We start from the raw sequence: 23,639 nt of genomic DNA, 5'->3' as shown, positions 1-23,639 counted from the left end.
GCTCAGGATTTTTGTTCTGTGACTGAATGAAGCTTAGCTTGCTCTCTGTGTTGCTGATAATACACCTAATTCCTGTGAGGTTATTGAAAACATGAATTGGAAAGAACATTTTTACTGGCATCTCTCTCTTCCTGTTGGGAAAGTTGTATTCACCAAAACAAAAGATCATATTGTGAAAATTGGGGCTCAAAGATATTAAAGTTAAGGTGTAAACTAAAGGGCCCATCGCACATTTGCAAGTTAGGAAAAGCCTTTCATAGCTTTTTTTTCCTGTGCACTATGAATAAATAGACTACTCTGTGGTGAGTTGCAGTGTATGAACTTCAGTAACTAAACTTGAACTTGTCAAATATTTCATTGCTCCTTCTGGATTGTGTGTGTGTGTGTGTGTGTGTGTGTGTGTCTGTTTTGCACCTTTTTCTCCTCCTCCTAATCCAGAGTGCATATGCATACCATTTTCATAAGTGGTTCACATATAGATTACTTTGTAAACTTAATGTGCTTTAATGTGTTCATATCTGAAAATGTATTCTTTCAGAGATATTTAAGATAATTGGTTTTTATTAAGCATCACCATCTTTAGAATTTGTCGTAAATAGAGGATAGATTATAGAAATAACAGTTTAATATAATTAATATCTTAAAGAATAAATAATAAAAATGGGAACAAAGGACTCTCAAAAAGAATAGAAAATAAGGTTTTGATTGATACTAAACTGTTTCATTTCTGATCTAGTAAGTTCTGTCTTTAAGAATATACAAATTAAGACAGGGTGCGGTGGCTTATGCCTGTATTCCCAGCACTTTGGGAGGTGGAGGCGAGAGGATTGCCTGAGCCTGTGGTTCAAGACCAGCCTGGGCAACTTGGTGAGACCTCATCTCTACAATTAAAAAAAAAATAGCTGGGGGTGGTGGCACGAACCTGTAGTTCCAGCTACTTGGAAAGCTGAGAAGGAAGGATCATCTGAGTCCAACATCTCGAGGCTGCAGTGGTTGTGAGCATGAGACTCCAGCTTGCTAGCGCTCTCTCTCTCTCTCTCTCTCTATATATATATATATATGTTAATGCCTATAATCCCAACACTTTGGGAAGCCAAGACAAGAGGATTGCGTGAGCCCTCAAGTTCAAGACCAGTCTGGGCAACTTGGCATGATACCTTGTTTCTATAATAAATAAAAAAAATTAGCCAGGCGTGGTGGCATGTGCCTGTAGTCCCAGCTGCTCAGGAGGCTGATGCAGACGGATAACTCGAGACCAGGGGGTTGAGGCTGTGGTGAGCCGTGATTGTGCCACTGCACTGTATCCTGAGAGACAGAGTGAGACTCTGACTCAAAAGAATTAACAACAAAAAAAGTCAAGAATACAACAACTTCTCGAGAGATATTTCGTGAACTGTGGCACTTCCCATAGGCTCTGAGAGATCTTATTAGTGGAGTGTGATGAATAAGTGACAATCCTACTAGGGGTTTTATGTTTACTTTCTCATTTCACACCATGTTTCTCCAAGCACACTCATAAATACACCCTCCTGAAAAAACACACAAACACAAAAGAATCAAATTCAATAAATAATATAGGCCCACATATTTTTCATAGAGCATAGGCTAAACATGAACTATTTAAAAACTAAGACAACCTCAAATTAATTTTAGTAATTTTGCCTAGGGATAATGAATAGTTTACTGTGCTGTTATATATTTAGTGGAGACTCATACTGCTGTACAGAATTTATAATTCACATGAATAATGTTTTTCAGGAGTAGTCTTTGAAAGTATTTCAATTGTTTTGGGATAGTTTTCTCTAACTTTTAGAAATTATATTCACATATGATTCATGGTCCTCAAATAAGTACAGAAATCTCAATTAATTTTACATGTTTTATCTGGGAACTTGACTGTTTATAAAAATCTAACAAATTTATGACCCTTTATGACTATACTTATTGTCTATAATTAACCGTGCTTGTTTATTTTTAATCTGTAGAGGTGTGGTGAATCAGAAGTCTTAGATGAGAAGGAGTCTATTTCTTCAGCCTCTCTTGCTGGATCTAGTCTACCTGTTTTCCAGAATGTTCTGCTAAGGTTTTTAGATACACAAGCCCCCTCATTGTGTAAGTAAAGCTCTTTGCTTCTAGACTTTAAATAAGGGGTTGAACTTTTTTTCTTTTTAAAGTTGATTCATTTTTTAAAATTTCGCATCTTATTTAAAGTGCTTGACACTGGATATACTGTATGTTTTATGGGGCAAAATACTTTGGTGTGTTTTCAATGGAGACTTGCAGGCAATTTTAAGATCAGTCAAGCTTCAAAGACTTTAGCATTTACAGATTTTAATATTTTAAAAAAAGCAGTCAGGGCAACACAGCAGGACTCTGTCTCTAAAAAAAATTAAAAAAATTATCTGGACATGGTGGCCAATACCCGTAATCCTAGCTACTTGGGAGACTGAACACAACCACTCAGAGGGTTCAGATTATGAGCGAACACTTCTGAAAAGTCACTACTGTGAGCTATGTAGTCTTGGCATTATTTGAGATTTTCACATGTCAAAATACAGTAGGGAGGTTCTTAGGATAGATGAAATGGAACAACAGAAAAACTGCATGAAGTGAAGAATGATGGCAAGGGGAGAAAAAGAGGGAAGAGGGAGACTTGTGTGCAGAAGGAGGTAAAGCAGCAAGAAATAGTACCGCTTCTGAGGCCTCTGAAGGTAGGGGCCTCTTGCTGGGTTGAGTGAGGCCTGGGCTTGAGGGTGTTTGAGACAAAGGGCTTTCTAAGTTATCGAGTGGCTTCTAGGCTGGAGGGAGAGCAAGGCAAGCGAGTGGTTGGACTATAGAGAGGAGTAACACATGGGAAAGGAAGCGGAAAAGTGAACGGGCAGAGGAGATCCCTAATAGCAGAAAATACATTGTTGGGCATGCAAGTTATCACTTCTAACTTATCTTGCATCCTGGGGTGACAAATATTTGCCCCTTGCCTCCCACCTTCCTTCTCTGTACCTGTTGTCTCTTTGGGAAAACTTCCTCCTATGCCTTTACTACTTCTGGATTTTGTTTTCTGTCTGTCAGGGAAACTAATCTGCTTATCTGTGAGAGGCTGTTAGTGGATGAGGGGAAACAGGGTCAGGGTTTAGGGAACTGAGCTTGATGTTCCCTGTGTACGTCTGTGTATGACGCCTGTTGGTTTTTGTGAATGTGATGGTACCTGGGGTTGAGCTTTGAGGTTATTCTTAACGTTTTTTAACTTTATCTTAGAGGTATAGTTACAAAGCTTTAGAGTACAGTTACAATATTGAAAGTCATAGTTTGAACTAAGTAGCCTGATTATGAATTTTAAAAAATTACAGTGCTCCGTTGTTGTGTCTTTTTAATACAATTTTTCTTTTCATTGGATCCCACTTACTGTTTTTCAAAAAATACCATTTCAAGTTGTGGTTCTATGGTGATTCTCCTTTGAAACAGTACACACACATTCCCACAAGTTCACGGACACACTCAAGTCATAAAACATAGTCATGAGCTGTTTTACTGGTAAAACCAGAGGACCAACAGTCTGCCCTTGCCATTGTCTTTTTTTAATCCTGGAATTTTGCACATGTACATTAGTACTTACATGGTTTTTCATTTGTTAGGCCTGCCATCTTTAAACTTGAACTTGTGCTCAGCCCACTGGATACCGCTTTTCAATTATAGTGGGATAATCAGCCCCTCCCTGTAAGTTCTGCACAAAATGCTAGCGCCTCAGCAAATCTTCCAATAAGTCTTTCTTTCTTTATTTTTCTTTACTTTAAAGATGTGGGGTACAGTTCAGGGTTAGGTATACAAATGTCCGTCATGCAGGTGCCCTTGTGGATGAGGTGTGCCCTCCACTTTATTTGTTTTTTAAGAAAAATTGTGGAAATAAGTGAAAATATCGTCAAGCCTTCATCGTGGTTGTTTTTTCCCGCCGGCTCAAGGAATTCTTGCTTGAATGTGTTTCTTTATAGCGGATCCAAATAGTGAATGTGAAAAGGTGGAATTTGTGAACCTGGTGCTGCTGTTCTGTGAGTTCATCCGTCATGATGTCTTCTCCCACGACGCCTACATGTGTACGCTCATCTCTCGAGGAGACTTGTCAGTCACTGCCTCCACCCGGCCGCGGTCACCAGCAGGGGAAAATGCAGATGACCGCGATTCAAAGGACCACGATGTGAAAATGGAGGTACGACCCCAGATATGCTACCTCAGCCCCCCGGGAACTGAGCTCTGCTGGGATCCATTTTCGGATGGATTATTGAGTAGTGGAAGGGTGGTGGCTCTTTGCTGTAATCTCTTGCTGTGAAACTCATTAATCTCTACGTACCAAGAAAACACTTTGGGACTATAACTTACGTCTTCTAAAATTTCCTTTTGGATACGATACAACTGTTAATACAAGGGTTTGAGGGCCATACAGTTTTTCTTGGAATTGGAATTAATATGCTTCCAACTCTAGATGTTTCTAGTCTCTAGATTTTGTTTAATGTTGTGCCTTGAAGCTGGACTTGTTTTGACTCTAAAGCCTCAGCTGAGTTTTCATTCTAAGCCATCTTTTCCCCAATGTATCGTTTATCACTTGAATTACTCTTTTATTCATAAGGGGACATTTTGTTAGTCACAAGACATCATATTTTTATTTCAGTTAACTAAAAATTTAACCGCTACTTCTTAAATGTGGTAGAAGTGTCCTTTTCAACAAATTATTTTATGCCATGAGTGTGACATCATGACTTTCTGCCAAATCATAAAGATTTGGATATTGTTCCTGATAGCTAAGGAAATTTGCAAAGCAAAAAAGATAAAAATGGTGATGGGAAATAGTAGAAAGTAATGAGAATTTGTGCTAGTTCTTTACAAACTGTGAGAGTTTGGGCAATATACCGTGATGATATTTTTAAACAGTAGCTGTACTTGTAATTACAAGTCTGATATTTGAATTTCAAACATGGATTCATAATTCATACTCTTGAGATTTGTTTTCCAAATGGTGCGGAGTTTTAAAAAATTGTTTTTTTTTGTTTTTTGTTTTTTGTTTTGAGTTGGAGTCTCACTCTGTCGCCCAGACTGGAGTGCAGTGGCCGCTCCCAGCCACCGCAGCCTCGACCTGCTGGGGCTCCGGTGATCCTTCCGCCTCAGCCTTCCGAATAGCCGGAATTACAGGCGCGCGCTACCACGCCCAGCTGATTTTTTTGATTTATTTTAGAGATGAGGTCTCGCCAAGTTGCCCAGGCAGGTCTCAAACCTGCGGGCTCAGGCAATCCACCCACCTCAGCCTCCCAAAGGCGCGGGATTACAGGCTGAGCCACCGAGCCTGGCTAAAAAATTGTTTTTTAATATAAATACTTTTGGCAACAGTAGAAGTTACAAGCATAAAAACTAAAGTAGCTTTACCTGCTTACATGTTTTCTTCACTTTTTCCTTCCTATTCTTGAATATCAAATATCTTATATCTTAGATATACTCTTGGAGTTTTCTTAATAAAAAGAGTTTGTGAGTGTGTGATAGGGAACAGCCCAAAGAAGGAAATTGTGGACCATTTGTTTTTAATCATAAAGTTTGTGTGTTCTTCTCTAAAAATATCAAGGATGTTAAGCTTTCTCATTGTGAAGGAAAAGAATTGACTCTGCAGAACAGTGCATGTTTTAAAGGTTCCTTTAAGTTTTGGGGGAAAAAGAGAATATGGAGGAAAAAAACAGCATACCATGGTTACAAATCTCACTGTCATGTTTTAGCTTCAGTTTCTTGATGAACTCCAAAATTTACAACGTGACTTTCTTTCTCCGGCAATTATCAGGAACAGAGTATTATGGCGCATATGGGCATTGACTCAGGAACCACTAATATTTTTGATGAAGTAGACAAGAGTGACTTTAAAACTGACTTTGGTTCGGAATTTCCAGTAGGTTCAACCTTCGATTCTTATTGACAATGAATCCACTCACTCCTACCCCAACTTGTCTCTATCTGTTTCTTGCCCCACGTACCAGAAAGACTTGTACATTTGTGATATAAATGTGATACTGCCATGTTCCTCATAAGGTATAATTATCATCTCATGCCACTCCACTTCATCCTTAGTTTTTGTTGCATTGTCTTCTTTGTAAATTATAACACTCCTGTCATCCTAGTTGACTGACTCTTTTGTTCATTTTGACATCATTATCTCAGAAATGCATGAATGTAGTTTCATTGCTGATTTGCTGTGTGTGTTCAGCTTCTAAATAATAGCTTTTATGGCTTTGAACTTAAGCATTTTTTTGCTTTAACTCAGTATAATTGTGTTCTTTCTCATGAATCTAAGTGTATAACTTTTTATAAAAAATATTGTTTGAGATATAGATGAAAACCTTTCTATTATTCATTATCTTATCAGTTAATTATTGTTATGTATATGTTTTTGTAGGAAATGCAGCCCTGTGAGTACAGCACTTACCCATAAGTTTGTTTTTATCTTTGGTTCTCGGGGTAGTGTAGACATATTTCTCAAGTGTGTGGTTGTCATTTTTTAATCTTCAGAATGGGGGCTGAGATTGATAGGTTCTGACTGATCTGAATATGAATTTTGTAATTGCTTCATATTCTTTGCTCCGTCATTAAGTAGGAAAAGGCATTATTGTATTGTCCTGCTATATAGCACTGTGGTTTAGTTTTGCTCTCTTTCATTTACAATCTCCAACATTTGTTTTACATGACTTAGATTTTTTCTCCCATGCCTGGAGAGTCCTGTGAGAACGCCAACACTTCCCTGGGGAGAAGAATGTCAGTTAATGGAGAGAAGTTGGTGAAGAGTGAAAAAACGAGGGAATTAATTTTTCCATCGAATTACGACCTCCTCCGCCACTTACAGTATGCAACACATTTTCCTATACCTCTGGTAAGTCATGGCTTCAGTTCATTTACACCCTAATTATCTTGTTGTAAGATCATTGGCCATTGAATGTCTGATTACTCATCTATTTTCTTGACTTCTACATAATGATAGCTGGTGAGCTTTTTTGCCTTTGCTGCTACTTTTGTTGTAAATCTGATATTACCGCTTATGCATGGATGGAGTTCAAATTTGTGGTGTGATATTAGTTGCTGGTTTGATTTAGAAAATGAAATTCTCCCAGTCATGCAGTGAGTAACACGTTTGACTACGGATCAGAAAATGAAATTTTCTGTATTAGTATCCTGTCATTAAAGAGCATTTGAGTTACTGCAAATGATGTCTAAATGTGTTTTCCTTTTTGTGTTTATTTTCCACTTTGAAAGTAAGTTTACTGAGTAGTTTTTAGGTGTACTGTATAGGGTAGGTGGTTTTGGTATTATGCAGATGAATAAGAATTTTGCAGCACAGGAAAGATAAAAAAGATAGGAAGGAGACAAACATTTAGAAATGACAAGCACTCAGATAAGTGCAGTAATTGAGACACCCACGGGAAGGTGAACCGTTTGACATTCCTGGATCCCTTCTACTCTGAAAGAATGAGTATTGGGGAGAATAAGAGCATTTGGTTGAAAAATTGAGTAAGACTTCATAGAAGAGGTGACATGTGAGATAGGCTTGGATTTAGACCTTGAATTTAAGAACTGGATAGCAAATGGGAAATGCTTGCCAGGAAATTTAGTGTCTGAGTGTTAACAAAATAGCATGCTTCATTCTAAGGGGAGACAAAGTTAGTTTTTTGATATTAGTAATAAAAATTTGGCCAAAAATTGTGAACATTTTTTATTCTTGGGTTCACTTTTTTTCCCCCCTGGATTTTTGTGTTAAGTGCAATTTTAGTCTTTTTTAATGGGTGTTACTTTGATGTGTCAAAAAATGTACTCATAGGTATATTAGTTACTTTCTTGATGACTTTGAGGAGTTTGATCTGTAAATTAAGTATTTTGTGAAAGTCATTTATTTTTTGGTATTTTGGAACCTCTTCTGAAAAGACTTTCAAAATTACTAAACCCATATACTGCTTCTTATTACAACTGGAAATCCCTTTTGTTAATTTTTCTATTTTCACGGCTATGTAAAAACTTGGCAAAACTTGTTCTCTTTCACTGCCTGAGTATATTTACAGTTTTCAACTGTTACTATAGACTTCATTCATTTACAATATAATAGAATAATCTCACAATTTATTTAAGGGAATGGAGAGGGTAGCCTCATATTTCAGAGATGTTTCATTCTGAACAATTCATGGATGAATCATCATGTGTCCTGGGACTTGTTTTTAAAATATTCAGAATAAAACGGGGTATGTATTGAGGTCTAGAGTTTAATAGTATTGTACCAACATTAACGTCTTAGTTTAAACAAATGTGCTGTAGTTCTTGTAATTTGCTAACATTAGGGGAAACTGGGTGAAGGACATATGGGAGCTCTCTGTACTATTTTGCAATTTTTCTGTAAATTGGAAATTACTCCAAAATAAAGAAGTTCATTTAAAAAAAAAAAACACATGTCTGTGCGCTGTGGCTCAGCCTGTAATCTCAGTACTTTGGAAGGCCGAGGCGAGAGGATTGCCTGAGCCTGAGGGTTTGAGACTAGCCTGGGCAACTTGGTGAGACTTCATCTCTACAATAAATCACAAAAAAATTAGCTGGGATGGTGACATGTGCCTATAGTTCCAGCTACTTGGAAGGCTGAGGCAGAAGGATCGCCTAAGCCCATCAGATCAAGGCTGTGGTGGCCATGAGCGTGCCACTGCACGCCAGCCTGGGTGACAGAATGCTACTCCAACTCAAAAAAAAAAAACAAAAACCAGAAAAAAGGAGAAGGTAAATAAAACAAATATAGCAAAATGTTCAAAAAGGTTGAAACTGGCTGACGGTCATATACTCCTCTTTGGGGTAAGCAGAGCTTTGCAGGTCTCTATCCTCCATGTGTCTGGGTGTCAGAGCAGGGCACTAAGTCTCAGCATCTTTATTTTGCTGTTCCTGTGGCCTTTCCTTCACAGTCCTCCCTAGTGTTTAGCATTCTCAGGACTGTCTTCTTCCTTAGAGGAAAGAGTTTGATTTCTTTCCAGTGACCAAGTCTCAGGATGCATCACGAGATAATTAAACTGTGATGCAATCACAAAAGAACTGCTCAACAACTGATACTGTAGGATACACGGTTGTTTTTTTTTTTGAGTTGGAGTCTCACTCTGTCGCCCAGACTGGAGTGCAGTGGCCGCTCCCGGCCACCACAGCCTCTACCTGCTGGGCTCCAGCGATCCTTCCGCCTCAGCCTTCCAAGTAGCCGGAATTACAGGCATCCGCTACCACGCCTGGCTGATATTTTGATTTATTGTAGAGATGAGGTCTCGCTGCCCAGGCGGGTTTTGAACCCGCGGGCTCAGGCAATCCACTCACCTCAGCCTCCCAAAGGCGTGGGATTACAGGCTGGCCACTGAGCCTAGCTAGGGTACATGTTTTTAATAGCCTTTCACCACCAGTTGTCCTAAATCCTCCTTTATCATGAGAACAATTCAGTGGAAGCTAGGGGAAACAAAGGATATGCTAATATAACATTGACATTAGGGATGCTATTGAGAATCTGTTTTTTTTTTTCTCCCCTTAATAAAAAGGGAAAGTCTGACTAATTTACCAGGCACATAAGCAGATTGTAAGATATGGTTCATAAAAGGATTTTATCTTCCCTTGGCTCTAATATGTAGCCCTAGTGAGTGAAGACCAAGGAGAGTAGACTAAAAGGGGATTGACCAAAGATTCAGAACAATTCAGTAGTTTCATGTATGCTGTTATGTAAATAATGTCTTAATCTTCCCATCAGTAAAACATGTTTAGGAGATTACCAGCAAACACAGGTTCTAGTGCATATGCATTCTTTCTTTTTTTTTTTATTGAGTTGGAGTCTCACTGTGTTGTCCAGACTGGAGAGCAGTGGCATGCTCATGACCACTGCAGCTTTGACCTGCTGGGCTCAGGCGATCCTTCCACCTCAAACTTCCAAGTAGCTAGAATTATAGGCACGCTCCACCACGCCTGGCTAGTTTTTTGATTTATTATAGAGATTAGGTCTTGCCAAGTTGCCCAGGCTGGTCTTGAACCCCTGGGCTCAGGCAGTCCTCTCACCTCAGCCTCCCAAAGTGCTGGTATTTACAGGTTTGAGCCACTGCGCCTGGCCTCATATGTATTCTACTAGCCTGTCACGTAAGGAGTCATTTGTACTGTGTCAGATGTGTGATGCTTCTGGGAGTTTCTGTCATTACTACTAGCTAGCTATATTTTGTGCAGCACGTAACCATGTTGTAAGTCTTGTGATAGGCATTTTGTGCGTTTTCTCATTTATTATTCACTTTAGACTCAGAATATTTTTATAAAGTTGTAGATAGGAATTTTAAGCTTCAGAAAATGATTCTTTCAATGTAAAAGTTAGTTTGGAAACAACTTACTTTCCTAACTTCCAGGAACATCCTTACTTGATCACTGCAGCTCATGCAAATGGATTACCAACTGTTTTTGTATAGGAATTTATGAATGAAATTAAAAATAAACACAGCATCTCATGTTTGCTTATCTAAACTTTTCCAATGTTCAGTTCCCTAATATATCTTATGCTTAGTGCTGTGTATCGAATCCTTTCTGCGTTTTGAGTTGGACTCTCATTCTGCTGTCCAAGCTGTAGCGCAGTGGCGCAGTTATGGCTCACCACAACCTCAACTTCCTGGGCTCAAATGATCTTCTCACCTCAGCCCTCTGATTAGCTGGGACTGTAGGCTCGTGCCGTTATGCCCAGCTAATGTTTATTATTTTTTTTTGTAGAGATGAGGCCTCTCCATGTTGCCCAAGCTGGTCTTGAACTCCTGGGTTCAAGTGATCCTCCTGCCTCAGCCTTCTAGAGTGCTGGGATGACAGGTATGAGCCACTGAGCCTGGCCCAGTGGAGATAATTTGACCAAAGAGTTGTGACCCTGAGAGCTGGAGTTGCTCATATTTTAAACTGCTGGCCCCTTTTGGAGTCAAGCTCATCTTTCTGGACCTGAGCAGCACCTGACAGCCCAGCCTGTACATGTTCTTAGCATAACTGTGCTATCTGGAGTTGGGGTATACTATTTTTCCATACCTTTGATGTGTATTTCTAGTTCCAAAACAATATGTTCAATAGTTAATATGACTTATCACTCTCCCTGAAAATGTTATCAGGCTTATGTATTTCATATCAGTACAAAATAAATATAAGAAATCACTAGATGTATTAATGCTCACAGTAGGATATATATATCTCCTTTATGTGCAATATAAGTATATATAATGCATTCAAAATTATCTGTATATCTCCAAACCTCTTATAAATAAAAGTTTTAAAAAATAAATCAGGCACAGGTGGTTTCATGTAACCTGCTCTCTCTCTTTTTTAAAGTTATCTAAAAGGCTTTAAAATTTTGGTGCTGAAGGGCTTTATGGCAACTTACATAGAGATTATTTTGCATATTTTTTTTTATCAAGAAGTCACTTCTAGACATTTAAATGAATGCCTTATGAATACCTCTGAGTCTGTGTCACAGACCTCTTTTGGATTTTAAGGATATTGCAGGATTTTACATTGGTTCAGCAAGACTGTAGGTATTTCGTACAATTATTTGGGCTAGGGATTATCAACAACACTAAGAGTACAAACTTGGCTTGCATTTAGAAACAGCCTTTCTAAGTTATCCAGTTCACATTTGCTTGCTGTTTGTATTTGTTCTTCCTGAGATTGTTTTCTTCTCTTGATGGTCCGATAAAGCAAGAAGTGGTAGCGTGAACAATCCCGTCTTTCATGCATCGTTTTCACATCGTGATTTTTCTTTCTGAGCCTTGGTCTCTTTAGACGAGGCAAAAGTCTCAGTGACCTTTAAGCGGAATGCATTTGAGAGATGGTAGTACAGGATGGGATCAAAGCACAGGTTTGACACAGCCAGGAGCAACGTGGCCTCTTTGGCTTTGAAGAGTGAAATCCTGGTAGAGCAGTCAGATATGACTTCCGTCTGGCTGAGGGTGTATGGGATTCGGACAACGTGGTAAGGAACAAAGCATATGATGTAGGCTGTACTCACTAGAAGAATGTTGATGAGAGCGCTTTTCACATTTGGATAGTTTTCATTGTCTTTGTTTCTGTAGAGTTGTCGAATTACAAGGCAATTGGATATTAGAATGATGGCTGAGAAATTTAAAAATATCGCGACACAGATGAAATTTGTCAGCAAATGCCAATTTCTTCCAAATTCCCTTTTAAATTCCATACAACCCACACTTGACTTTTCCTTGATGTCTTTGATGGGAATCACCATGTTTGGCACCATTATAAGAAGGACCATGAGCCACACGACGGTTGATATCATTTTGGCAAATCCAGGTTCTTGTATTCGATAGATCTTGCAGCTGTGTGTCAACTGAAGGTAGCGGTCAATGCTGACAAATGCTAAGAAGATAATTGATAAGTACATATTGATGTAGATGAGGCAGGCTGTCACTTGGCAGTGGAATATTCTCAGCTTCCAGGGTGCCACACCCAAGTCGACAACAATTTTCACAGGTAATGCCAGAGTGAGCAGGAAATCGGCCGTCAGCAAGTTAATCAAGTATATGCTCACACACTTCTGCTTCGTGTTGTTCTGTATAAAAGCCCAGGCTGCAAAGCAACTTCCAATAATTCCAATGAGGAAAACTAAATAAAAAAAATATGTGAATGGCTCCAGATCTCTGTAAACTGGGCAGAAGGAACTGTTTGTCATCTTGAAGGGAAAGTAAAGATGCCCCTGTCAATTGGGAAAAAAAAATCCAAAGTGTCTGTGAAAATAAAAAAGGGAAAGGAGATTAGTAATTAAAATTAAAAACTATTTTGTTTAAAAATATTTGCGCTTACAATACCATTATCTTTCTAGTTCTTAAGAATTTTATTGGTGAACTCAATAGACCATGTGTCCTGGTGATGAGAACATCTTAGATTATGAGGAAGCCTGGGTTTTCTAATTGTCTGATTTTGTGACATTTAGGAAATTCCGTGTGGGTTTGCTTTTGGAAGGGATATTTTTGACCTCAGGCTTTTGTATTCTAGTGGTTCTTTTGTTAGTAACTGAGTTGGAAGTTAGTTTGCAGAGGAGATAAGTGAACTGATATTCTGAGAAGGAGAGGAAACTAGGCTTGTGGTTGAGTCTGAAGAGCTTTCATTGAGGCTGATTTTTTTCCCCTTCCTAGATTCATAAAGCTGACAGGGACGGTAAGGAGTGACAGAAAAGCATGGCATGACTTAAAAGTGTTATTTACAAAGAGGCCCTTTATTGTGTGTCCTACTAGAACATTTTCAGAACAAAAATTCCTTTTTCTTTTTAGCAGAAAGAGTTGAAGGATTAGAAGCTGGTCCTGAACTGATGCTAACCTCCTCCCTTTTCATCGCTCTAGTTTCATGACAGTGTAGACCTATGATGTCCAGGACCACAGCCTCTGGCCACATGTGGCTGTTGAACACTTGAAATGTGGGCAATCTACAGAGACATGTGCCCTAAATGCAAAATACACAGGGGATAGTGGAGATTTAGTACAAAATATTATTAAAATAGTGCAAGTAGTAAAAATTATGCTATTTTATACAAATAGTACAAAAATTAGTAAAGTATCTTTAATACCATATTAATGTATTTTTATTGAGCACAAATTGAAACGATATTTTTGGTATATTAGGTTAAATACGTTATTGAAATTAATTTATCCTGTTTCCCGTACCTTTTTAAAATCCTGCTACTGGAAAAACTTAAATGACCTTTGCAGTTTGCATTATAGTTCTATTGGACAGTGTTTGTATAGATGTTTCCATGTCAGTGTTTTTGAGTAACTGCTTTTCATGAAAAGTATATTTTAAAATCTTCTAGAACATGAACATATGTTAATTGGTTATGACGTCATCAAAGAAGCTCAGTTGTATTTGTATAAAAATATCTAGCTTTAATACTTGAGCGAGTTTTTCTTTCACTGTGGGTTTTGAGGCAAAGGCCCAGAAGTAGAAGACATACCCTTAGAACCATTATGATCAACAAAGTGTCACTAAAAGGTGCATGCCCTTTCTATTTTCCTACCTAGGTTAGAACTTTAGGATCCATAAATCATGTCATTATTTATCAAGCTCGGTGAAAATAATTAAGCACTTGCTTTGTGTTCGGCACTGTGCTGAGTACTTTCCCTGTACTTATTTAGTATTTCATCACTCCTATGAAATAGATGTTATTATCATCCCTGTTTTACAGATAAGAAAACTGAGGTGTAATGAGGTTAAATACTCAAGGTTATAGAGCTGGTAAGCTATAGTCCAAACCCATCAGTCTGATCTCAGAAGCCACGTTCAAAACCATGGCGAAACACTGTCCAACAGTAACAACAGTAATGGTGATGATGGTAATGATTATCGTAGCAACCAATCTTTACCAAGGGCTTACTGTGGGGCAGGAACTATGTTCTAAGCAATTCTTATGTAAAAGAGCTAAAATATAATGCTCATTTTAACTTTTGTTCCTAAATACTAGTAAAAAGAATTTAGGCTTTTTATGTATTTTGACGTTTCATTTTACTACGTATATAATTAATAACCAAACCTAGGTTCCATCTGGCAAGTTTAGACTGAGTGTACTTGAAAAGTTCCTGTAACCTAGTTTCTCCCTACCATCTATCACTGAGCCCTAATTCTCCACTTCAGATGCAAAGTGCCAGGATTTTGGCTTACACTTTTTTATTTTAAATTTTACATAACAATGTGTTTCTTTCGGTGCATGATCGCTTGTACAACCATACAGTGAAGTCTCACTTTATTTAATGACTTATGTGGTAAAGAGAAAAGTCAGAGTACTTTATTTTGATTAATTTATTTGAAACTAGAACTGACTATGCTGTACACGAGTAGTTTATTTAAAATAGCTTCAGTGTAACTAATCATTTAATAATACTTGAAAATCATGGAGTGTCTCATATTGCTTTTATGAACTGTCATCTAGATCAATGAAAAGCATATCTGTTTATTTAAAGTTTGGGGTTATGTTAAAGAGAGGTTAAATTATACTATAATAGCATCCTGTGTTCTCTGTCACAAATTGGAGAACTAGGTGCTCAATAGATATTTGGCCAACTAATTATTAGCCAGTGGAAAATTGAGGTACTTAAAGGTATTCTGGCAAATTTAAGATAAGATTGTAAATTTAAGATAAGATTGTAAATGTCTTCTTAGTTTGGATAGAGTGCTCATTTTTTCGAAAATAAACTCATTATATTTTCTTTCTATGGAAAGCACAGTGGAATTTTCTTGAAATTACCCATAGTAATGTTTGTAGAGGAAAGTAATTCTAAGCCCTGTTATACCCTCTTGTGAAGACCTACAACACGGCCATTACCTGTCCAGTTATAAAGTTGAATTCTTGAGTAGTTATGCTCGCTTAGATAACCAGCCTGGCATAAATTAAGCTGTTGTTTTGAGGCAGGTGGATGGGGACATCAGATAGAGGAAGAATAGGGTGCTGTTCACGGCTAGACCTACTGAGAATTTAATAATGGGGGCCCTCTTACACAACACTTTGTTACATGTTAGCTTTTTCTACTGATGAGCTTTAAAAACTGAAAATCATAAATCTGTCTTCCATGGAAATGTACTTGAATATATTAAGTATTTAAAAAGACATACCTGGGATGTCTTCAGAGAGCCTCCGTGGGCCCAGCTGCAGGTCCTCAGAGAAGTAGGAGCTGGTCGGTTAGCTGCAGCAACAGACAGAGCCCATGGCAGGTCTGCTGCTGGCTGTACTAAACATTTCCTTTCCTTTTTGTGTGGTTTTAAAATGTTGCATATTGACGTAGATGAAACTGTGGTTTGCAGATAGTTTAACTGTATGAACGTCTCCTAAATAAAAAGTTTTAAAACACTTTCATGCATGTTTTCTCAAGCAATTCGTTTGTCAGTATTTTTTTGGAGAAAGGATTTTCCTCTGGCCATTGTAGTACCTAGACTTCAGTGTTTATGCCTTGAAAGGGATTAAAGGTATAAGGTGTTTAAGCAGATATTTATTCAGTATACCTAGTGATACTCACCAGCGTTTCAAAGTTATGATTCAAAAATATTTTTTCAGTTTGTGTCCCTGCTGAGACAGCTGTTAATAAGCAAAAAAAGACAGGATTTAACTGAGTCTGCTAAAGTGTATGTTTTACTTATCTTTATTCTTCTTTTGTTCATTGTAGAAAATTCTGGAAATAAAAGAGGAGTGACATTATACAGAGAGATAATTACTGTGAACATTTTTGGTACATCTATTTCAAAAGTTTTCTGTGCTTATGCATGCCCACTTAAAATATTATATTGTACATACTATTTTATGGTTTGTAATTGTTTTTTTTTTTTGAGTTGAAGTCTCACTCTGTCGCCCAGACTGGAGTGCAGTAGCTGCTCCCTGCCACCACAGCCTTGACCTGCTGGGCTTCAGCGATCCTTCTACCTCAGCCTTCCAAGTAGCTGGAACTACAGGCGTGCGCTACCATGCCCGGCTCATTTTTGATTTATTGTAGAGATGAGGTCTTGCCAAGTTGCCCAGGTGGGTCTCGAGCCTGCAGGCTCAGGCAATCCACTCACCTCGGCCTCCCAAAGCGCAGGATTACAGGCAGTTTGTAATTTTTAATTGAAAATATGTTGTATCTGTTTTTTTAAGTTATGAGACAATAAGTATTTGTCAAGTTGATACTGATAGCTTAATGAATTGGGACAGGTATTTAGTAATTAATAGATTATATGTAAAGGATCCCCTCAGTGTGCATTTAAATTGTTTTCTTAAATGTTCATTCTGCCAGCTGGACTCAGTGACTCAGCCTGTAATCCCAGCTCTTTGGGAGACTGAGGTGAGTGGATTGCCTGAACTGAGTGGATTGTCTGAGCCTATGGGTCCGAAACCAGCCCATGCAACTTGCTGAGACCATGTCTCTACAATAAATAAAAAATTAGCTGGGCATGGTAGAGTATACCTGCAGTTCTGGCTACTTGGAAAGCCGAGACGGAAGGATTGCCGGAGCCCACCAGGTCAACACTGGGGTGGCTGTGAGTGTGCCACTGCTCTCCAGCCAGGGTGACAGAGTGAGACTGTAACTCAAAAAGAAAAAAAATTGAAGAAACCCTCCAGAATTGAAAACGAATCCTTTGGTATTAGCTTTGAAAAAGAAAAGTCTCAGCAGGTGCCGTGGCACATGCCTATAATCCCAACACTTTTGGAGGCCAAAGTGAGAGGATTGTCTGAGCGCACAGGTTCGAGACCAACCTGGGCAACTTGGCGAAACCTCATCTCGACAGTAAATTTAAAAAATTAGCTGGTCATGGTGGTGCGTGCCTGTAGTTCCAGCTACTTGGAAGGAAGAGGCGAAAGGATCGCCTGAGCCCAGCAGGTTGAGGCGGTGACCAGGAGCATGCCACTGCACTCTGTCCTGGGTGACAGTGAGACTTCAACTTAAAAGAAAAAATTAAAAACCAAACCTCTGGAAAGACTAAATAAGAAATGTCTAGCTGGGAAAAATTTAGGGAGAGTCTAAGGGGACTTTTGAAAAAAAATGTAAGGATGTGTATGGTGATAATGGACACTTGTTTCAGATAGTCTGACATTCTCACAGATTCTTGTGATGATGATGACTTTTGCCAATGATATATGTGTGTGTGCATATATTTGTTCACAAATTAAAGGGGGAAATAATATGTTTCTCCAACTTTGTATTTGATTTTTAGTTAAGAACCAGTGTGAATTTTCAGCATAATCGTGCTAGGAAATGATCCTCCTCTTAACATACATGTGCTTCTTTGTTGGACAGGACTCACTGAAGGATACACTTGTAGAAAAGACACATTTGCAGGCAGGTACGCGAGAAGTTATGATCAGGGTTTACATCCACTTGAGAGTAGAAGGGATGGAATGAAGAGAATTTAGAGGTGGACGGAGCCGACTGCAAACAGAACTGTGAATGGTTTCAACGTGGTGTGAAGGAAAACTGGGAAGATTTTTGACAAAGTTTCAGTTTTTGTTTTTTAGGTAGGTATTCACTTTAGGGTTACAGGCAAAATTGAAAAGTATAAGCAGCTGTTTCTCAAAATCTACTAAGGCCACAGTTTTTGTGTTAGATTGCCAAATGGGACAGCACAAAACGCCCTAGTTCTCACGTTCTATTTCTCTTTTGGAATAGTGAGAGCTCATCTTTTAATAGTGAAACTTAATCATAGTCTTCCTTTAGAGAGTTAGCTTAGGCAGCCTGCAATTTTGTGCCAATTGTGTGTTTATTCACAGTGGAAATAACGTGTTTTGTTTTGTTTTACACAATTTCCGTTTGGTTTTCCACAAGCCACTTCTTTCTATCTGTTTCATGGAGGACACGTGCTTTTCAGAGGGTATTTTGTTAGGGTTCCAGGAAATTGCATGTCATCACTAACCCAGCATTTCAGAAACCCAAGTGGGAAGAAGTGAGGTGAAGTTATTTTTCCCTTAACTTGCTCTTGACAATACTTTTTATTAGGTATTGGATACTCTCATGTATATGTGTATGTGTGAAATAAAAATTAAAAGTAAGTTGTCCTTCAAGTCATGAAGTGAGACAGCAAATATTTTTATAGTCAGTTCTCCCATGCATACAAATCATGCTTTTGATTTTATTGAACACAAATGCCAAACAATAGTTTTTCGGTTAGAAGTATTTGCTTTTAATGTTCAATGTTTTAAAAATTGGCTTTTTAAGCATAGCATGGAAACCCATCGGAACCCATGAGGAAGGAGAAAGTGAATGTTGGGGTAGATAGCCACTGCCCAGGCTGGAGTGTAGTGGCAAGATCACGGCTCACTGCAGCCTCAACTTCCTGGGCTCAGGGAATCCTTCCCCTACAGCCTCCCAAGTAGCTGAGACTACAGGCACACACCATCATATCCAGCTAACTTTTTGATTTTTCGTAGAGATGAGGTCTTGTTATGTTGCTAATGCTAACTCCGGTCTTGAACTCCTGGGCCCAAGTCATCCTCCTGCCTTGGCCTCTTAAAGTGCTGGGATTACAGACATGAGCCACTGTGCCTGGCCGGATGACAGCGTGGTTTTTGTTTGTTTGTTTGTTTTGAGTCAGAGTCTCACTCTGTCACCCCAGGCTAGAGTATAGTGGCACACTCACAGCCACCACAGCTCAGGTGATTCTTCTGCATCATCCTTCCAGGTAGCTGGAACCACAGGTGTGCACCACCATGCCTGGCTATTCTTTTGATTTATTGTAGAGATGAGGTCTCGCCAAGTTGCCCAGGCTGGTCTTGAACCCTTGTACTCAGGCAATCCTCTCACCTCTGCCTCCCAAAGTGCTGGAATTATAGGCATGAGCCACTGCACCTGGCATGGACAGCATAGTTTTAAAGTGAAATGCAGACATACACCTTTTAAAAATGTTACTGTTTCTGTATTATTTAAACTCTGCCTTGGTTTTCCCTTTGAAATAAAATAGAGACTACAACTTTGGGGATGATTTGAATGTGAAGGTTGTTTTTGCACATTCTTGGAATGTGTACTCAACTAGAAGAATGACTGAATATATTCCCCTGTCATGCTTTTTGCTGATTTTTTTGGTTGTCTGCCTTTTTATTGACTGTACAGGGTTACTAGGTTGACATACATTTCATTTTACCTTTCATTCATGAAGTATGACTGCTGTTTGATCCGTGGTTATAAAATAATTTATGGGGGGAAATCCAAAAGAAATAACTTTTAAAGGTTATCTTGTTTCTTTTTAGTCACTGAAGTGCTTGCTTTTTTTTTTCCATTTGAGTGGTTATGATCCATTTCTTTGAATTTATGACTAATGCATTTTCAAAGCACAAACACATTTTACAAACTATGTAGTTACTTTCCTGGAGAAAGATTGTTGGAGAAATTCTCCCTTTCCCTTACCATGTGAATCTTTTTTTTTATTTTTGAGTTGGAGTCTCACTCTGTCGCCCAGGCTGGAGTGCAGTGACTTTTTTTTTTTATTAAAGAGACTGGATCTCGCTATGTTGCCCAGACTGGAGTGCAGTGACAGTTTATAGGTGCAGCCATAGTGTACTACAGTTCTAAACTCCTGGGCTCAAGTGATACTACTGTCTCAGTCTTCTGAGTAACTGGGACTACAGACATGTGCCACCATGCACAACTGAGTGAATCCTTTTTTAAAAGTTTATTTATAGGCTGGGCATGGTGACTCACACCTATAATCTCAGCACTTTGCCTGAGCCCATGGGTTCGAGACCTCATCTCTATCATAAAAAAAAAAAAAAAAAAAAAATTAGCTAGGCGTGGTTGCACATGCCTGTAGTTCCAGCTACTTGGAAGACTTTTTAATTTTTAAAATTTTAGATTCAAGGGGTACATGTGTGAATCTTTTTTGATGCATGTGTATGAAAAATTCTAACAGAAAATATTTATTGGTCTTAGGCTGCCTCCTGAGCTCTCCTCCTATATTTTTATTACTACTTGAAGGTTATGATATAGAGGGTTATGGTGGAGGAGATTATGATAAGATTCCTTATCACCTACTATATGCTGTTAGAACCTGTGGGACTCTAGGAAGTGTAATCTTCCTGACTGAGGTCAAGGGAAGGGAGCTTCTTTGAAGGAGCCGAAAGGTGGCATGCTTGGGGGATGACACAGACAGTTGGGGTGTGGGGGCATGTGTTGGGGTCTGTCAGAGCATCCGAGGACTTGGGGTATCTGACCAGCATCTATGTGAGGAAAAGGCTGAGACCAAATCTTGAATGCTCCTAGGGACTTTGATAGCCAAGCAGCAAGGAGTGCATGGTTATACAAGGAAAGAACCAAACACTGCATGTTGTCACTCACATGTGGGAGCTAATTGGCCACAAAGATGGAAATAATAGACACCGGGGACATAAGGGGGGGCGATTAGAGTTCAGAAATTACCTATAGGGTACAGTGTTCACTAGTGGGGGAATGGGCCACTCAAGAACCAATCCCCACCACTACACAATATGTCCATGTACCAAACATCATGTTTCCCCCTGAATCTAAAATAAAATTCAAAAATGGGGGAAGAAAAACAGTCTCTCTTGCAGTGTTAGGTAAATGTGCCAGCATTAGTGTTTGTTGGGTTAGGAGAGAAAGTGGAAGAGGAGAGACCACCAGTGAGGGAATGATTGCAGTCGTTTTGGGCGTGAGACCGTGTAGAGCTGAGATTACACTGGCAGGGTTGGGTGGTTAGACGATCCGCAGGGGTGTAATCCCTGCCTGGTGGGGTGGGATGAGGTGACTGAGGTTTCAGCCCTGGGAAGGGAAGTCTGAGGAGAGAGGCAGGTGTGGTTAATAAAAAGAAGAATTTGGTTTACTGTCTGTCAGTTTTTTAGTGCTACTTCATTATGTGATATAGCGTAGGCTGATTATTTTATTCCTGCTCATTTAGGCACTAATTATTCCTCTGTGCTTTATCAGTCATTAACTAGGACCTCTTTGTGTACTTTGTAAACACTTAAGGAGCTCTTATTTTGAGTAGCATTGATGGAAATGCCGGCTTTCTTATGAATAAAGGACATTCTTTCTTATTTTTTACCTAACTGCCTTCATGCCTTCATAATATTAACCACATAAAAAAATTCCCCTTGTCATGGGATTTTAAAAAATAGTGGCATGTTCTTCTAAACAAGAAATGGAATCTGATATGGAGTCGAAATTTTACTTTACAAACAAAATGGAGATTACCTTCTTATTTCAGTCAACAAGGTACCAGAGAGAGCTAGTATCCCTTCAGAAAGCTAATGGTTGAAAATAGATCATAAATAATGAACAGCTTGAAAACAGCTGCAAGTTAAAGGTAGAGACTCTTAGAAAAGAGAATACCAAGTATTTACTTTAAGCAATATGAAATGGTGTCTGGGAATGATGAGAGCCATGTCTTCTTGGTGTTCTTTTGTGTCAGGAAATGGGATGATAGGAAAGTAAGCCCTTGGAACTTGACCGTGCACTCGGGGCAGGCATGGCTGGTCATTGAGTGATGGGGATTTAGGAGAGAAGGGGGAAGTGACTGCGGGCTTCCCCTGCCTCGCTGATACCATGGGGGTTAAGGCTGGTGACAGCTGGAGGCTGATAAAGGACAAGTATACCCCTGGTCTAAACTACTGCATTATAAGTCCCCAAATCTCTTGAGAGAATGTTTGGGAAGTCGGGTAAGGTGATTTGGGAAAGAGATCTTAACTGTGACTTTGACCATGGCCTCGTATAACGAATGCCTTCAGAAGTAACAAGAAGTCTCATGAGCTTTGCCGGTGACATTGCTTGTCATATATTTTGTTGTTACTGACATGGTCTATTTTTATAACACTCCCTTCAAGCCTACACCCCAGCTTCCATTGAAGTGGGGTGGGTGGGGAAGAAATAGGACTGGAGTAACGCCTCCTAGCTCCTAAAAACCTCCAAACTGCTTTTGGGAGCACCTTAGGTGTTTCTTCTCTGTAGCTGGTTTATACATAACATTTATAATATATATTTACCACAGACACATCAATACAACATTTCATCATTTTGTACAAGCAGCGCTTCAGGTAGTTAAAACATTTTGAAGAGTGGCTTACGGGAAAGGAAGGAAAACAATTCTTTTTGGGGCTTGTCCTGCCATGAAATGGTAATCTGCATGCTTTGGGTCTTGCAGAAAATAGGTGACCAAAGGGAAATAATGACTTTTACTGTTGAAGACCACAGAGTCCGAAACACACAAACCCTCACAGGCTGCCTAGCCAAAAGAGACATGTGCCACTTGGGGGCGGGAGGGTGGTGTGGTGTGGTGTGGTGGTCATGTTTGTAATTTATACCCTGTCATGTTTGTAATTTATACCCTGTTATCTTTTGATGTTACAGATCTCTAATGTATACACTTTCTTTTTTCCACCAGAGTTACTTGAGGGACATAGGTGGCAGGAATAAGGTTAAGGACAGAATATAGAACCAATGGCACGTGCTTTACTAACATCACAAGAAGAGGCAAAGCTTAGCTTGAGGGTGTTTTCTAGAGTTTCTATATACTCTTTTAGATGAAGCCAGTGTATCAAGTTTCTCATCAGTATGTGCCCCCCCACCAAAACCACAAAATCCAGCTGAAGCTGGGCTTATATAATAAACCTTTTTTGTGGGGGAGGCTTAAGTGAGGGCTAAGGCTTGGCTTTGAAGCCAAGACTGGGTTTGTACCATTTCTTCAGTCTGCCTTCCTTGGTGTCAGTTTCAACTCATAGGGCACTCCAGGCTCTCTTCTTGTGGGAGCCAAATGAAAGAAGTCCTTCTAGACTGTTCATCTTTATGGCACACCCTCCAGAGAATTTCTTCAGAATCCTAGGTCTTGCTCTCATTGGGTTAAATTGGTTCATGTTCCATTCTCGTTTGTGGCCAGTGGAATCAGACATGGTATTTGCCTAGAATTGTTTATGGCCGTCCCCTGATATGGGGGATAGGTCCAGCTCTGTGATAGCTGTGTGACCGAGAACAGGGAAAAATGAGTTTTGCTTTTATTGCTGGGAGAAGAGGGTAGAAGCTGAGGAGATGACCAACAGATGAGCACTAGTCATGACAGCATTTTTATTTATTTTTATTTTTTAGAGTCAGAATCTCACACTGTCACCCAAGCTGGAGGGCAGTGGCATGATTATAGCTCACCATAGC

At 39.2% G+C, this 23,639-nt stretch overlaps 2 protein-coding genes across 2 annotated transcripts in view; one reads left to right on the top strand and one right to left on the bottom strand.

Annotated features, from left to right (window-relative positions):
• The window catches only part of MED12L (mediator complex subunit 12 like), a gene marked incomplete at its 3' end in the record, with an annotated part of 335,349 nt that overhangs the window by 105,220 nt on the left and 206,490 nt on the right, over nt 1–23,639 (top strand). Inside the window, exons 12-15 of the mRNA XM_008057491.2 lie at nt 1,986–2,112; nt 3,987–4,201; nt 5,813–5,917; nt 6,716–6,892. Of these exons, the coding sequence (XP_008055682.1) occupies nt 1,986–2,112; nt 3,987–4,201; nt 5,813–5,917; nt 6,716–6,892 (624 nt within the window). The remainder of the gene's footprint in view (nt 1–1,985; nt 2,113–3,986; nt 4,202–5,812; nt 5,918–6,715; nt 6,893–23,639) is intronic.
• Nucleotides 11,756–12,733, bottom strand: GPR171 (G protein-coupled receptor 171). Its single transcript, XM_008057447.2, has one exon. The coding sequence runs from the start codon at nt 12,710–12,712 to the stop codon at nt 11,756–11,758; it is 957 nt and encodes a 318-aa protein (XP_008055638.1). The 5' UTR covers nt 12,713–12,733.

Source organism: Carlito syrichta, unplaced genomic scaffold (genome assembly GCF_000164805.1).
Source record: "Carlito syrichta isolate Samal-C Ts95f unplaced genomic scaffold, Tarsius_syrichta-2.0.1 Scaffold87115, whole genome shotgun sequence".
Classification (NCBI taxonomy): Eukaryota; Metazoa; Chordata; class Mammalia; order Primates; family Tarsiidae; genus Carlito; species Carlito syrichta.
Note: the sequence above shows the minus strand (reverse complement) of the source record. Positions and strands in the feature narration are given on the sequence as shown.

What these genes read in the sequence shown, in the direction of transcription:
- GPR171 (XM_008057447.2), bottom strand. Translation starts at nt 12,712, where the DNA reads ATGACAAACAGTTCCTTCTGCCCAGTTTACAGAGATCTGGAGCCATTC.